Consider the following 14,326-nt stretch of genomic DNA (forward strand, 5'->3'; position numbering starts at 1 on the left):
CGGCACGATCCGTGACGTTCCAGCGATATCCATACGATATCGCTGTGTCTGACACGCAGCAGCGATCAGGGACCCTGCTGAGAATCGTACGTCGTAGCAGATCGTTTGGAACTTTATTTCGTCGCTGGATCTCCCGCTGTCATCGCTGGATCGGTGTGTGTGACACCGATCCAGCGATGCGTTCGCTTGTAACCAGGGTAAACATCGGGTTACTAAGCGCAGGGCCGCGCTTAGTAACCCGATGTTTACCCTGGTTACCATCGTAAATGTAAAAAAAAAAAACCGTACGTACTCACATTCCGGTGTCTGTCAGGTCCCTAGCCGTCTGCTTCCCGCACTGACTGACTGCTGGCCGGAAACTAAAAGCAGAGCACAGCGGTGACGTCACCGCTGTGCTCTGCTTTCACTTTACAGCCGGCACTCAGTCAGTGCGGGAAGCAGACGGCTAGGGACCTGACGGACACCGGAATGTGAGTATGTACGGTTTTTATTTTTTTTACATTTACGATGGTAACAAGGGTTAACATCGGGTTACTAAGCGCGGCCCTGCGCTTAGTAACCCGATGTTTACCCTGGTTACCCGGGGACTTTGGCATCGTTGGTCGCTGGAGAGCTGTCTGTGTGACAGCTCCCCAGCGACCACACAACGACTTACCAACGATCACGGCCAGGTCGTATCGCTGGTCGTGATCGTTGGTAAATCGTTTTGTGTAACGGTACCCTAACACCCATGGTCCTGTGTCCCCCAATGATTGGCTCGGAGAAAAAGATTTTACGGTGAGTACACAAAAATCTCCTTTTTCCATGACATGTGAACATAGCCTAAGGGGTTAGAAATGTTATATTTCATCACATAATTTCATTTCCTTTCTACTTGTACTTGTTTTTTTTGTTTTGTTTTTAAACTACTTTATTGCTTTATGACTTTTATTCCTGTGCTAAATTTATTGAACCAGGCCAGCAAAGCTAGATGTGAGAGAAGTCATCCAATTGTCTGAATTAAGAAAAAAGTTACCAGAAGACATATTCCAGAAGACAGATTTTACAGGTCAAGAAGGTAAAACATTTAGCAGTGGGTAACATGTTTTGTTATTTAACCCCTTCCTGACATCTGACGTACTATCCCGTCGAGGTGGGGTGGGCCCGTATGACCGCCGACGGGATAGTACGTCATACGCGATCAGCGGCGCTCACGGGGGGAGCGCCGCCGATCGCGGCCGGGTGTCAGCTGATTATCACAGCTGACATCCGGCACTATGTGCCAGGAGCGGTCACGGACCGCCCCCGGCACATTAACCCCCGGCACACCGCGATCAAACATGATCGCGATGTGCCGGCGGTGCAGGGAAGCATCGCGCAGGGAGGGGGCTCCCTGCGGGCTTCCCTGAGCCCCCCGCAGCAACGCGATGTGATCGCGTTGCTGCGAGGGTCTTACCTCCCTCCCTGCAGCTCCCAGACCCGGATCCAAGATGGCCGCGGATCCGGGTCCTGCAGGGAGGGAGGTGGCTTCACAGACGCCTGCTCAGAGCAGGCACTGTGAAGCAGCCTGCACTTTCCTCAGATCGGTGATCTGTCAGAGTGCTATGCAAACTGGCAGATCACCGATCTGTATTGTCCCCCCCCTGGGGCAAAGTAAAAAAGTTAAAAAAAAATTTTTCCAAATGTGTAAAAAAAAAAAAAAAAAAAAATATTCCAAAATAATGAAAAAAAAAATAAAATATTATTCCCATAAATACATTTCTTTATCTAAATAAAATAAAAAAAACAATAAAAGTACACATATTTAGTATCGCCGCGTCCGTAACGACCCAACCTATAAAACTGCCCCACTAGTTAACCCCTTCAGTAAACACCGTAAGAAAAAAAAAAAAAAAACGAGGCAAAAAACAACGCTTTATTACCATACCGCCGAACAAAAAGTGGAATAACACGCGATCAAAAAGACGGATATAAATAACCATGGTACCGCTGAAAACGTCATCTTGTCCCGCAAAAAACGAGCCGCCATACAGCATCATCAGCAAAAAAATAAAAAAGTTATAGTCCTGAGAATAAAGCGATACCAAAATAATTATTTTTTCTATAAAATAGTTTTTATCGTATAAAAGCGCCAAAACATAAAAAAATTATATAAATGAGATATCGCTGTAATCGTACTGACCCGACGAATAAAACTGCTTTATCAATTTTACCAAACGCGGAACGGTATAAACGCCTCTCCCAAAAGAAATTCATGAATAGCTGGTTTTTGGTCCTTCTGCCTCACAAAAATCGGAATAAAAAGTGATCAAAAATGGTCACGTGTCCGAAAATGTTACCAATAAAAACGTCAACTCGTCCCACAAAAAACAAGACCTCACATGACTCTGTGGACCAAAATGTGGAAAAATTATAGGTCTCAAAATGTGGAGACGCAAAAACTTTTTTGCTATAAAAAGCGTCTTTTAGGCTGGTTTCACACTTGCGTTTTTATCTGCATGCGTTTTTTAAAAAAACGCATGTGTGAAAAAACGCATGTAAACGTGGTAAAACGCATGCGTTTTTAGACGCATGCGTTTTTATAGAAAAACACAAGAAAACAAACAAAAAAAAAAAACCCTACCCCTAACCCTACCCCTAACCTGAAATACGTGGCACTAAAATATACGTTTATATACGTATATAAGTGCCACGATATTTCAGTGGCCACGTATATAAGTGCCACGTACTTAAGTGCCACGTACTTAAGTGCCACGTACTTAAGTGCCACGTACTTAAGTGCCACGTACTTAAGTGCCACGTACTTAAGTGCCACGTACTTAAGTGCCACGTACTTAAGTGCCACGTACTTAAGTGCCACGTACTTAAGTGCCACGTACTTAAGTGCCACGTACTTAAGTGCCACGTACTTAAGTGCCACGTACTTAAGTGCCACGTACTTAAGTGCCACGTACTTAAGTGCCACGTACTTAAGTGCCACGTACTTAAGTGCCACGTACTTAAGTGCCACGTACTTAAGTGCCACGTACTTAAGTGCCACGTACTTAAGTGCCACGTACTTAAGTGCCACGTACTTAAGTGCCACGTACTTAAGTGCCACGTACTTAAGTGCCACGTACTTAAGTGCCACGTACTTAAGTGCCACGTACTTAAGTGCCACGTACTTAAGTGCCACGTACTTAAGTGCCACGTACTTAAGTGCCACGTACTTAAGTGCCACGTACTTAAGTGCCACGTACTTAAGTGCCACGTACTTAAGTGCCACGTACTTAAGTGCCACGTACTTAAGTGCCACGTACTTAAGTGCCACGTACTTAAGTGCCACGTACTTAAGTGCCACGTACTTAAGTGCCACGTACTTAAGTGCCACGTACTTAAGTGCCACGTACTTAAGTGCCACGTACTTAAGTGCCACGTACTTAAGTGCCACGTACTTAAGTGCCACGTACTTAAGTGCCACGTACTTAAGTGCCACGTACTTAAGTGCCACGTACTTAAGTGCCACGTACTTAAGTGCCACGTACTTAAGTGCCACGTACTTAAGTGCCACGTACTTAAGTGCCACGTACTTAAGTGCCACGTACTTAAGTGCCACGTACTTAAGTGCCACGTACTTAAGTGCCACGTACTTAAGTGCCACGTACTTAAGTGCCACGTACTTAAGTGCCACGTACTTAAGTGCCACGTACTTAAGTGCCACGTACTTAAGTGCCACGTACTTAAGTGCCACGTACTTACGTGCCACGTACTTAAGTGCCACGTATTTACGTGCCACGATATTTCAGTGCCACGTATAACCACATAGTTATAGTATTTATAGTACGTGGCACTGAAATACGTGGTACTGAAATATCGTGGCACTGAAACACGTGGCACTGAAACACGTGGCACTGAAACACGTGGCACTGAAACACGTGGCACTGAAACACGTGGCACTGAAACACGTGGCACTTAAATATGTGGCACTTAAATATGTGGCACTTAAATACGTGGCACTGAAATACGTGGCACTGAAACACGTGGCACTGAAACACGTGGCACTGAAACACGTGGCACTGAAACACGTGGCACTGAAACACGTGGCACTGAAACACGTGGCACTTAAATATGTGGCACTTAAATACGTGGCACTGAAATACGTGGCACTGAAACACGTGGCACTGAAACACGTGGCACTGAAACACGTGGCACTGAAACACGTGGCACTGAAACACGTGGCACTGAAACACGTGGCACTTAAATATGTGGCACTTAAATATGTGGCACTTAAATACGTGGCACTTAAATACGTGGCACTTATGACTGTCAGAAAATGTTCATTAAACGGTTAGAGGTGAGGTTAGGGGTAGGGTTAGGGTTACCGTTGGGATTAGGGTTAGGGGTGTGTTTGGGTTAGGGTTTCAGGTAGAATTGGGGAGTTTCCACTGTTCAGGCACATCAGGGGCTCTCCAAACGCGACATGGCGTCCGATCTCAATTCCAGCCAATTCTGCGTTGAAAAAGTAAAACAGTGCTCCTTCCCTTCCGAGCTCTCCCGTGCGTCCAAAAAGGGGTTTACCCCAACATATGGGTTATCAGCGTACTTGGGACAAATTGAACAACAACTTCTGGGGTCCAAGTTCTCTTGTTATCCTTGGGAAAATAAAAATTTGGGGGGCTAAAAATCATTTTTGTGGGAAAAAAATATGTTTTATTTTCACGGCTCTGCGTTGTAAACTGTAGTGAAACACTTGGGGGTTCAAAGTTCTCACAACACATCTAGATAAGTTCCTTGGGAGGTCTAGTTTCCAATATGGGGTCACTTGTGGGGGGTTTGTACTGTTTGGGTACATCAGGGGCTCTGCAAATGCAACGTGACGCCTGCAGACCAATCCATTTAAGTCTGCATTCCAAATGGCGCTCCTTCCCTTCCGAGCTCTGTCATGTGCCCAAACAGTGGTTACCCCCCACATAGGGGGTATCAGCGTACTCAGGACAAATTGGACAACAACTTGTAGGGTCCAATGTATTCTGTTACCCTTGTAAAAATACAAAGCTGGGGGCTAAAAAATCATTTTTGTGAAAAAAAAAAATAATTTTTATTTTCACGGCTTTGCGTTACAAACTGTAGTGAAACACTTGGGGGTTCAAAGTTCTCACAACACATCTAGATAAGTTCCTTGGGAGGTCTAGTTTCCAATATGGGGTCACTTGTGGGGGGTTTGTACTGTTTGGGTACATCAGGGGCTCTGCAAATGCAACGTGACGCCTGCAGACCAATCCATTTAAGTCTGCATTCCAAATGGCGCTCCTTCCCTTCCGAGCTCTGTCATGCGCCCAAACAGTGGTTACCCTCCATATATGGGGTATCAGCGTACTCAGGACAAATTGGACAACAACTTTTGGGGTCCAGTTTATTCTGTTACTCTTGTAAAAATACAAAAGCTGGGGGCTAAAAAATCATTTTTGTGAAAAAAAAAAAAGAATTTTTATTTTCACGGCTCTGCGTTATAATCTGTAGTGAAACACTTGGGGGTGCAAAGCTCTCAAAACACATCTAGATAAGTTCCTTAGGGGGTCTAATTTCCAAAATGGTGTCATTTGTGGGGGGTTTCAATGTTTAGGCACATCAGGGGCTCTCCAAACGCAACATGGCGTCCCATCTCAATTCCAGTCAATTTTGCATTGAAAAGTCAAATGGCGCTCCTTCCCTTCCAAGCTCTGCCATGCGCCCAAACAGTGGTTTACCCCAACATATGGGGTATCTGCGTACTCAGGACAAATTGCACAACGTTTTTTGGGGACCAATTTCTTCTCTTACCCTTGGGAAAATAAAAAATTGGGGGCGAAAAGATCATTTTTGTGAAAAAATATGATTTTTTATTTTTACGGCTCTGCATTATAAACTTCTGTGAAGCACTTGGTGGGTCAAAGTGCTCACCACACATCTAGATAAGTTCCTTAGGGGGTCTACTTTCCAAAATGGTGTCACTTGTAGGAGGTTTCAATGTTTAGGCACATCAGGGGCTCTCCAAACGCAACATGGCGTCCCATCTCAATTCCAGTCAATTTTGCATTGAAAAGTCAAATGGCGCTCCTTCACTTCCGAGCTCTGCCATGCGCCCAAACAGTGGTTTACCCCAACATATGGGGTATCTGCGTACTCAGGACAAATTGCACAACATTTTTTGGGGACCAATTTCTTCTCTTACCCTTGGGAAAATAAAAAATTGGGGGCGAAAAGATCATTTTTGTGAAAAAATATGATTTTTTATTTTTACGGCTCTGCATTATAAACTTCTGTGAAGCACTTGGTGGGTCAAAGTGCTCACCACACATCTAGATAAGTTCCTTAGGGGGTCTACTTTCCAAAATGGTGTCACTTGTAGGGGGTTTCAATGTTTAGGCACATCAGGGGCTCTCCAAACGCAACATGGCGTCCCATCTCAATTCCAGTCAATTTTGCATTGAAAAGTCAAATGGCGCTCCTTCCCTTCCAAGCTCTGCCATGCGCCCAAACAGTGGTTTACCCCAACATATGGGGTATCTGCGTACTCAGGACAAATTGCACAACATTTTTTGGGGACCAATTTCTTCTCTTACCATTGGGAAAATAAAAAATTGGGGGCGAAAAGATCATTTTTGTGAAAAAATATGATTTTTTATTTTTACGGCTCTGCATTATAAACTTCTGTGAAGCACTTGGTGGGTCAAAGTGCTCACCACACATCTAGATAAGTTCCTTAGGGGGTCTACTTTCCAAAATGGTGTCACTTGTAGGGGGTTTCAATGTTTAGGCACATCAGGGGCTCTCCAAACGCAACATGGCGTCCCATCTCAATTCCAGTCAATTTTGCATTGAAAAGTCAAATGGCGCTCCTTCCCTTCCAAGCTCTGCCATGCGCCCAAACAATGGTTTACACCCACATATGGGGTATCAGCGTACTCAGGACAAATTGTACAACAACTTTTGCAGTCTATTTTCTCCTGTTACCCTTGGTAAAATAAAACAAATTGGAGCTGAAATAAATTTTGTGTGAAAAAAAATTAAATGTTCATTTTTATTTAAACATTCCAAAAATTCCTGTGAAACACCTGAAGGGTTAATAAACTTCTTGAGTGTGGTTTTGAGCACCTTGAGGGGTGCAGTTTTTAGAATGGTGTCACACTTGGGTATTTTCTATCATACAGACCCCTCAAAATGACTTCAAATGAGATGTGGTCCCTAAAAAAAAATGGTGTTGTAAAAATGAGAAATTTCTGGTCAACTTTTAACCCTTATAACTCCCTAACAAAAAAAAATTTTGGTTCCAAAATTGTGCTGATGTAAAGTAGACATGTGGGAAATGTTACTTATTAAGTATTTTGCGTGACATATGTCTGTGATTTAAGGGCATAAAAATTCAAAGTTGGAAAATTGCAAAATTTTCAAAATTTTCGCCAAATTTCCGTTTTTTTCACAAATAAACGCAAGTTATATCGAAGAAATTTTACCACTATCATGAAGTACAATATGTCACAAGAAAACAATGTCAGAATCGCCAAGATCCGTTGAAGCGTTCCAGAGTTATAACCTCCTAAAGGGACAGTGGTCAGAATTGTAAAAATTGGCCCGGTCATTAACGTGCAAACCACCCTTGGGGGTGAAGGGGTTAACATGGCTTCCTCCTTAAAACATAACCTCAAGATATAAATCCGTTAGAAAAGATGAAATATGAATAAAAACCATCTTACAGATTTGAATGTGTATCACTTTTATTTCAGTAGAGAATATTTCTGAAAATTTCTTCAAATTTTCAAAATTAGCTTAAAGGCGCATTCTTTCTTTAAAGTATTTGACGCCAATGGTGTTTCAGTAATACTCCATACTGTAAACTTTCATTGATTTATTCCTTGTAATTTGACAGTCTGCATACAGTACTCATCATGGTAGTACCATTATTCCGAATGTCAATAATGCCTAGGGATGTTTGATAATACATCCGAACCATGACTAGCCTGGGGGATGAGATTCCTTGACAGGCTAGTCTTGACTTATTCACATATGTGACGCTGCTGGAGCGAACTTCAATCTTCAAGCACTGCTTTAGAATTTACATTAAACACATCAGAATGCAGGGAAACCCATGCATACCGTTATGTTAGCAGTTGGGGAATCTGAGGACCTGACTGATTATAGTGATGTTCTTCATACAGTTTTGTTAATATTAAATAGTTTAGAGATGACCTCCCCTTTAAAGTGCCACTCTAGTTTTTTATTTTTTTTATTTTATTTATTTATTTTTTATTGCAGCTCTGGAGTGGTTCTAAGATTTATGCCCCTAGTCTCATACGTATCCCACCGCCATCCAGTCCTCTAAGGTCCAGTCCTTATGGTCTTTGGCAAACTTCAGCTGATTTTTATAAAACTGTGCAGTGGTCTCTTTTTTTTTTTTTTTTTTTTTTTTGTCAAATCTGTTTATAATGTATTATCTTGTCTTGTTTTCTTATCATGTTTGCTTTTTTCCAGTATTTTGTGAAAATGTCTACTACAGTTCTTATCCTGTAGTATCAACAAATATAGTAGAGTCTGAACTGGACAAAGTGCTGAAGTACTTGAAAGATCAGGATTTGGTAAGTAAAGGGAACAAGTTATTTTTCTCTTTCTCCTTCTCTGCACATTTATTTTAGGTGATTGACTTGGGGAAAATATAGATTTCCTGTGGTCAACATGACCAGAGTTGACAGTGTTTTGTTTGGGAGCCATAGGAACATCACATCAGTCTTGCCCACATCATTTTGTGGCTGCAACACGAGAACAATTAGCATGTGTGTCAGTGGCCATAATGAATAAAAACTTCCTGTAGTTTCAGGAAACACATGCACATAACCATAATGATCAGACCCTAAACCTATCTTTTTTGTATTGAAGCATCTAATGACCATGTGCTAAAGTGACTGGGAGGGGAGGGGACTCGGGGTCATCTGTGACAACTGCAAAAATGAAAAAAATGGAGTGCTGACTTCAATATATGATCAATATCTAAACATTATTAATTAACAACACCTTGTGTGTACACAATAGTCACTTCTATTAAAAAAGAGGTGGACATAAAGAGAATGTTTCACCCTGGGAATAACAATCAACAGTGCATGATGGTATGTAGTTATGCACCAGAAACAGTAATGTGGAAAGAGAGCAATATTTGAAGGTACAAATGCCATAATTGTCCTATCATGCAATTCCCATATGTTCTAAGCCGGAACGACTACAAATGTATCAGCAAAGTGCATGTGCATGTAAACAAACTAAAGGAGCTTACCCATCATAAAGTGACTCCCAGGAGACAGCCCCGACTTGAGTTTTGCTTTATCAGAGGGGTATTCACATAAGATCTACTGTCTGTCTTTTATATGAAATCGGACTAATCACTGGCGTATTAGCGCATGTGCCGTGCATCCCTCCACAGAAGTATTGGTCACATGATCGGCGTCTCTGGTAGAGCACACATCAGAAAGAAAACTCTCCTTTGCGTCAGACATGCGCATTACCAATTAGGCCAAATGGAACAGAACGGCAACGAGGAGACAGCACATGTGCATATCAGTTGCAATTTTTGTGCAGTCTGCCATTTTCTGTATGATCAACATAATAGTATGAACATAATCATGTCAATTAAGTTACAGCTTGAAAAGAGAATAATCTGACATCTCTTTTAATTATGGGTCTTGTGTTATCAGCTGTCTAGAGAGGTGTTACCTGTCATTGTAAAGGTACCTTCACACTAAACGATATCGCTAGCGATCCGTGACGTTGCAGCGTCCTGGATAGCGATATCGTTTAGTTTGACACGCAGCAGCGATCAGGATCCTGCTGTGATATCGCTGGTCGTTGAACAAAGTTCAGAACTTTATTTGGTCGTCAGACCGGCGTTTATCGTCGTGTTTGACACCAAAAGCAACGATACCAGCGATGTTTTACACTGGTAACCAGGGTAAACATCGGGTTACTAAGCGCAGGGCCGCGCTTAGTAACCCGATGTTTACCCTGGTTACCAGCGTAAAATGTAAAAAAAACAAACAGCACATACTTACATTCGCGTCCCCCGGCGTCCGCTTCCCACACTGACTGAGCGCCGTAAAGTGAAAGTGAAAGTACAGCACAGCGGTGACGTCACCGCTCTGCTGTTAGGGCCGGCGCTCAGTCAGTGCCGGAAGCGGACGCCGGGGGACGCGAATGTAAGTATGTAGTGTTTGTTTTTTTTACATTTTACGCTGGTAACCAGGGTAAACATCGGGTTACTAAGCGCGGCCCTGCGCTTAGTAACCCGATGTTTACCCTGGTTACCCAGGGACCTCGGCATCGTTGGTCGCTGGAGAGCGGTCTGTGTGACAGCTCTCCAGCGATCAAACAGCGACGCTGCAGCGATCGGCATCGTTGTCGCTATCGCTGCAGCATCGCTTAATGTGAAGGTACCTTAATTCTGCCTCTGATAAGGGAACTACTGAAAACTGCTCCTGAAAGGAAAGGCAGTAGCTTTTTTTTAAAAAAAAAAAAAAAAAAAAAAAAAGTTGCCAATGTAAAAATTGCACAATTACGATAGAGATATGTATATATGTATATATGTATATATGTATGTATGTATATATGTGTATATATGTGTATGTATGTGTGTATATATATATGTATATATGTATATGTGTATGTATATATATATATATATATATATATATATATATATATATATATATATATATATATATATATATATATATTTTTATTTTTTTTTTCCTTTATTTAGAAAATTTCAATAATATAGCGGAAAAGGAAAAAAGAGTAAATATTTTCCAGAAATAGTAAAAGTATAGAAAAGTAAACCACAACGATAACACTACAAGGCTGCGGATTTGCGAATCAAAATGGTTGTAAGAAGAATTTAAAAAACAAGGGGCAGTGGTAGGGAGGGACACGGGAAGAGAGTCAGAAAGTCCTGCTTAAAATATAGAGATTAACTAAGCGATTTGGGAGATCAAACTCAAATCACGGCATCAACATTACAGAACAGACTATATGTTAAGAAAAAAGAGAAAAAGGGAATAACAAAAGAAATTTGTAGGGAGACAGAAATTAAAGATTACCGGTTGTGCTTATTTGGTGATCTTCTGTGATGCGTTTTACCAGGCTATCCATGCGCGAAACGGCCGTCGTCCCTCCACTGTATCTCCCTGCCATGCTCTGCTTTTTATTGTAAAGCCACTTTAATAAAGACCGGACTCAACACACGGATGGTGAGTGCTCTTCCTTTTTCTTCTATTTGTTCATATGGATAAACTTTTTTCTGAATGAGCACCCCAGATCCGGAGTGGTAGTAATTAACGCTCCTAAGCCGAAGGGAAGTGAAACAGGAAGCTCAGGCTGAATAGTGCGCATGTCTTTTGTTTCTTTGAGTTATTTATCCATGCGTTTAGAGTCTTTAGGTTTTTAGATCCTGAAAGTCTAATTTTCTCATATACCGATTTGGTTGGATTCTTTTATCCATTCTTTGCAAGTAGGGGTCTCTACATCTTTCCAATGTCTTGCAATAGTTATTTTAGCTGCTTTGAGCAGGTGAAGTATCAGTGAGCCTTTCTCAAAGTGTAGATTTGAAGGATCCAGATTGAATAGAATGAAACGTGACGTTAATGGGATGTCTACGTTTAAGGTTTTCTTTATATGCTCTCTAACTCTCTCCCAGAAACTTTTAATTTTTGTGCATTCCAACCAAATATGAGATGGAGAACCCTTCTCTTTGGTGCATCTCCAACAAAGAGGGGAGATTGAGTTGTCTATTTTATTCAATATGTCAGGTGTTTTATACCATCTTGATATGATTTTATAGTTAAGTTCTTGGAACCTCACTGAAGATGTTAGGAAGTGGATGTTTTTGAAGATTGTATGAATTTCTTCTGGGAGAAATTTTGTGTTTACCATTACGTGTTTTTTAATATGATTGTTTTGGAGGAGTTAAGGAATAGGTAAATTGAATATTCCATGACACCTGGCAGCATCTACTGTAAATAGGGGATTCAAAAGCAAGGAGCTGCCAGCGCCATGAAGAATAAACATTCTGTGTATTTTCTCCCTAGCGATGGGGTGTAAAAAATATGCAACAGAAGGGAATGGGCCCCATACCAGGGCCACCGCACAGCAATGGAAATGCAATATTCCCTTGCCATACCTGCAATTTGATTTCCACACCAGCCACAGATATATTTGTGATTGGGGGACATCAACGCTTTTGTACGTTCAAGTGCCAGGATTTTTGGCATTAGGAAACCACAAAAACATAATGTCTTCCCAAACTATGGTTATATCACAGTTGTGTCCGAGGATGGTGAAAGTATGTTTGGAAATATGGCAGTTACAATATTCCACTAGAAAGTCCCTGTGGGAAAATGACACATTAGAATTATGTCCTTGCACCTATCTTCCGCTCACCCAACAAAGAGAAGAGGTAAGGCCTGTGGATGAGACCCTTTTTAATATTTCCTTCTGAAAAACTGATTGCCAGACCCAGGAGATAAAACATGCCTTGTACATTTGTCCAAATTTCTGTGTTTCTTGAACAGTGTGAAAATGGATCCCGCTCACACACCAGGGTGTTGATAAAAATCTTTCATTCGGCTTTATTTGGAAGAATTCTTTTTAAAATGGTACAAGATCAATTAGGACGTCTCAGACAACATTGCAAATGTAATATATTTGCAATGTTGTCTGAGACGTCCTAATTGATCTTGTACCATTTTAAAAAGAATTCTTCCAAATAAAGCCGAATGAAAGATTTTTATCAACACCCTGGTGTGTAAGCGGGATCCATTTTCTCACTTTTCAAGTTGCCGAGTGCCGTGCAGCAGCAGGATTCCTGTGCTCCTATCCTGGACTGCAATTATGTCTCGGGTGAGCTGATTTTTCACTTATTCACAAATTTCCGTGGCGCTTTGCTCCGCTACAAGGTCTCAGCTTCCAGCCATAAGACATTTCTGCATTGATCCCCTTCTTTTTTCGTTCTGTTTCTGCATTATGATTATTTAATCCTTCTGGAATTGTAAGCACTGTACTTTTTCATATATTACAAATAAAATGCAATAAGTTTGTTCCTTCCTGACCTTGATAGTAGAGGAGAGAGTATAATCTGCCCGTGACCACAAGTAGATAGATCACATACATGCAGTCGCGTGACCGCCCACGCACTCAGGGAATGCAGACACTGCAGACTTTTCTTCTTAGATGGCACAACTCCTTGTTATATGCATCACAGTACAGTCACCATCCGATATATCCAATGTGTATATCATACCTACACATTATAGTTATCTTACCTTGACATAGATGATCCTCGAAGGCACAATGTTACTTATCTGCCGGACTAGATTCAGTGTTTATTTCCCTGTTTACTTGTAATTACTTCTTGGGTTTGACGTAGATTTTTCTTCTTAGAATAGATTAGCGGAGGTGTTTACTTTCAGTTTCGGTTTAGGACAAAGAGAAAGTAAAAGTTTATCTGAAGTCTGCAACTCTTGATTTTCATTTTATACTAAGGCTTGCTTGTATTAACCTGCTCCCGACATTGGACGTACCGATACGTCCTACTTAGCAGTGCGTTCCCGTAAATGGACCATGCAATCACAGAAGCGGTGCCTGCAGATCGGCTTAAGTAATAGACCTGTTTTAAACACCCTAAGGCTATGTGCACTCGATGCGGATTTGCTGCGGATCCGCAGAGGATTTTTCCGCGCAGAAACGCTGCAGATCCGCACTGTGATTTACAGTACAATGTAAATCAATGTAAAAAAAAAAAAATTCTGTGCACATGGTGTGGAAAAACCAGTGCGGAATTGCTGCGGATTTCAAAGTGCATGTCACCTCTTTTGTGCGGATCTGCAGTGTTTCTGCACCCGTCCATGATAGAAATCCGCAGTGGCAAAATCCGCAGTGGCAAACACTGTAGAAAATCCGCATCAATTCCGCACAAAATCGACACAAAATCCGCATAAAAACCGCTGCAAATCCGCAGCTGCGGATTCTGCCAGGAGATGCGGATTTTGTGCAGAAAATTCTGCACCACATTTCCTACGTGTGCACATAGCCTTAATGCTGCAATAACAATTGCAGAATTTAGAAGGCAGTGAGAAGGGCTCCCTCTCCCATCTAATGGGTGCCCCCACATCGTCATTACGAGGGCCCGATCGTTGCTAAGGCAACTTGAGGTCAAATGATGACCTCTTCGTCTGCCATCTACGGTGCACTGTTTAGATCAGAGGTCTCAAACTGCATTCCTCAAGGGCTGAAGACAGGTCATGTTTTCAGGATTTCCTTGTACTGCACAGGTGATAATTTAATCACCTACACA

The 14,326-nt window shown here is 41.8% G+C and overlaps 1 protein-coding gene across 6 annotated transcripts in view; it reads left to right on the top strand.

Moving 5' to 3' along the window:
* The window catches only part of TASOR2 (transcription activation suppressor family member 2), a 190,674-nt gene that overhangs the window by 52,248 nt on the left and 124,100 nt on the right, over positions 1-14,326 (top strand). For all 6 annotated transcript variants that reach the window (XM_077264467.1, XM_077264464.1, XM_077264469.1 and 3 more), the window contains 2 exons: positions 957-1,057; positions 8,467-8,570. In XM_077264467.1, the coding sequence (XP_077120582.1) occupies positions 957-1,057; positions 8,467-8,570 (205 nt within the window). The remainder of the gene's footprint in view (positions 1-956; positions 1,058-8,466; positions 8,571-14,326) is intronic.

Source organism: Ranitomeya variabilis, chromosome 5, assembly GCF_051348905.1.
Source record: "Ranitomeya variabilis isolate aRanVar5 chromosome 5, aRanVar5.hap1, whole genome shotgun sequence".
NCBI lineage: Eukaryota > Metazoa > Chordata > Amphibia > Anura > Dendrobatidae > Ranitomeya > Ranitomeya variabilis.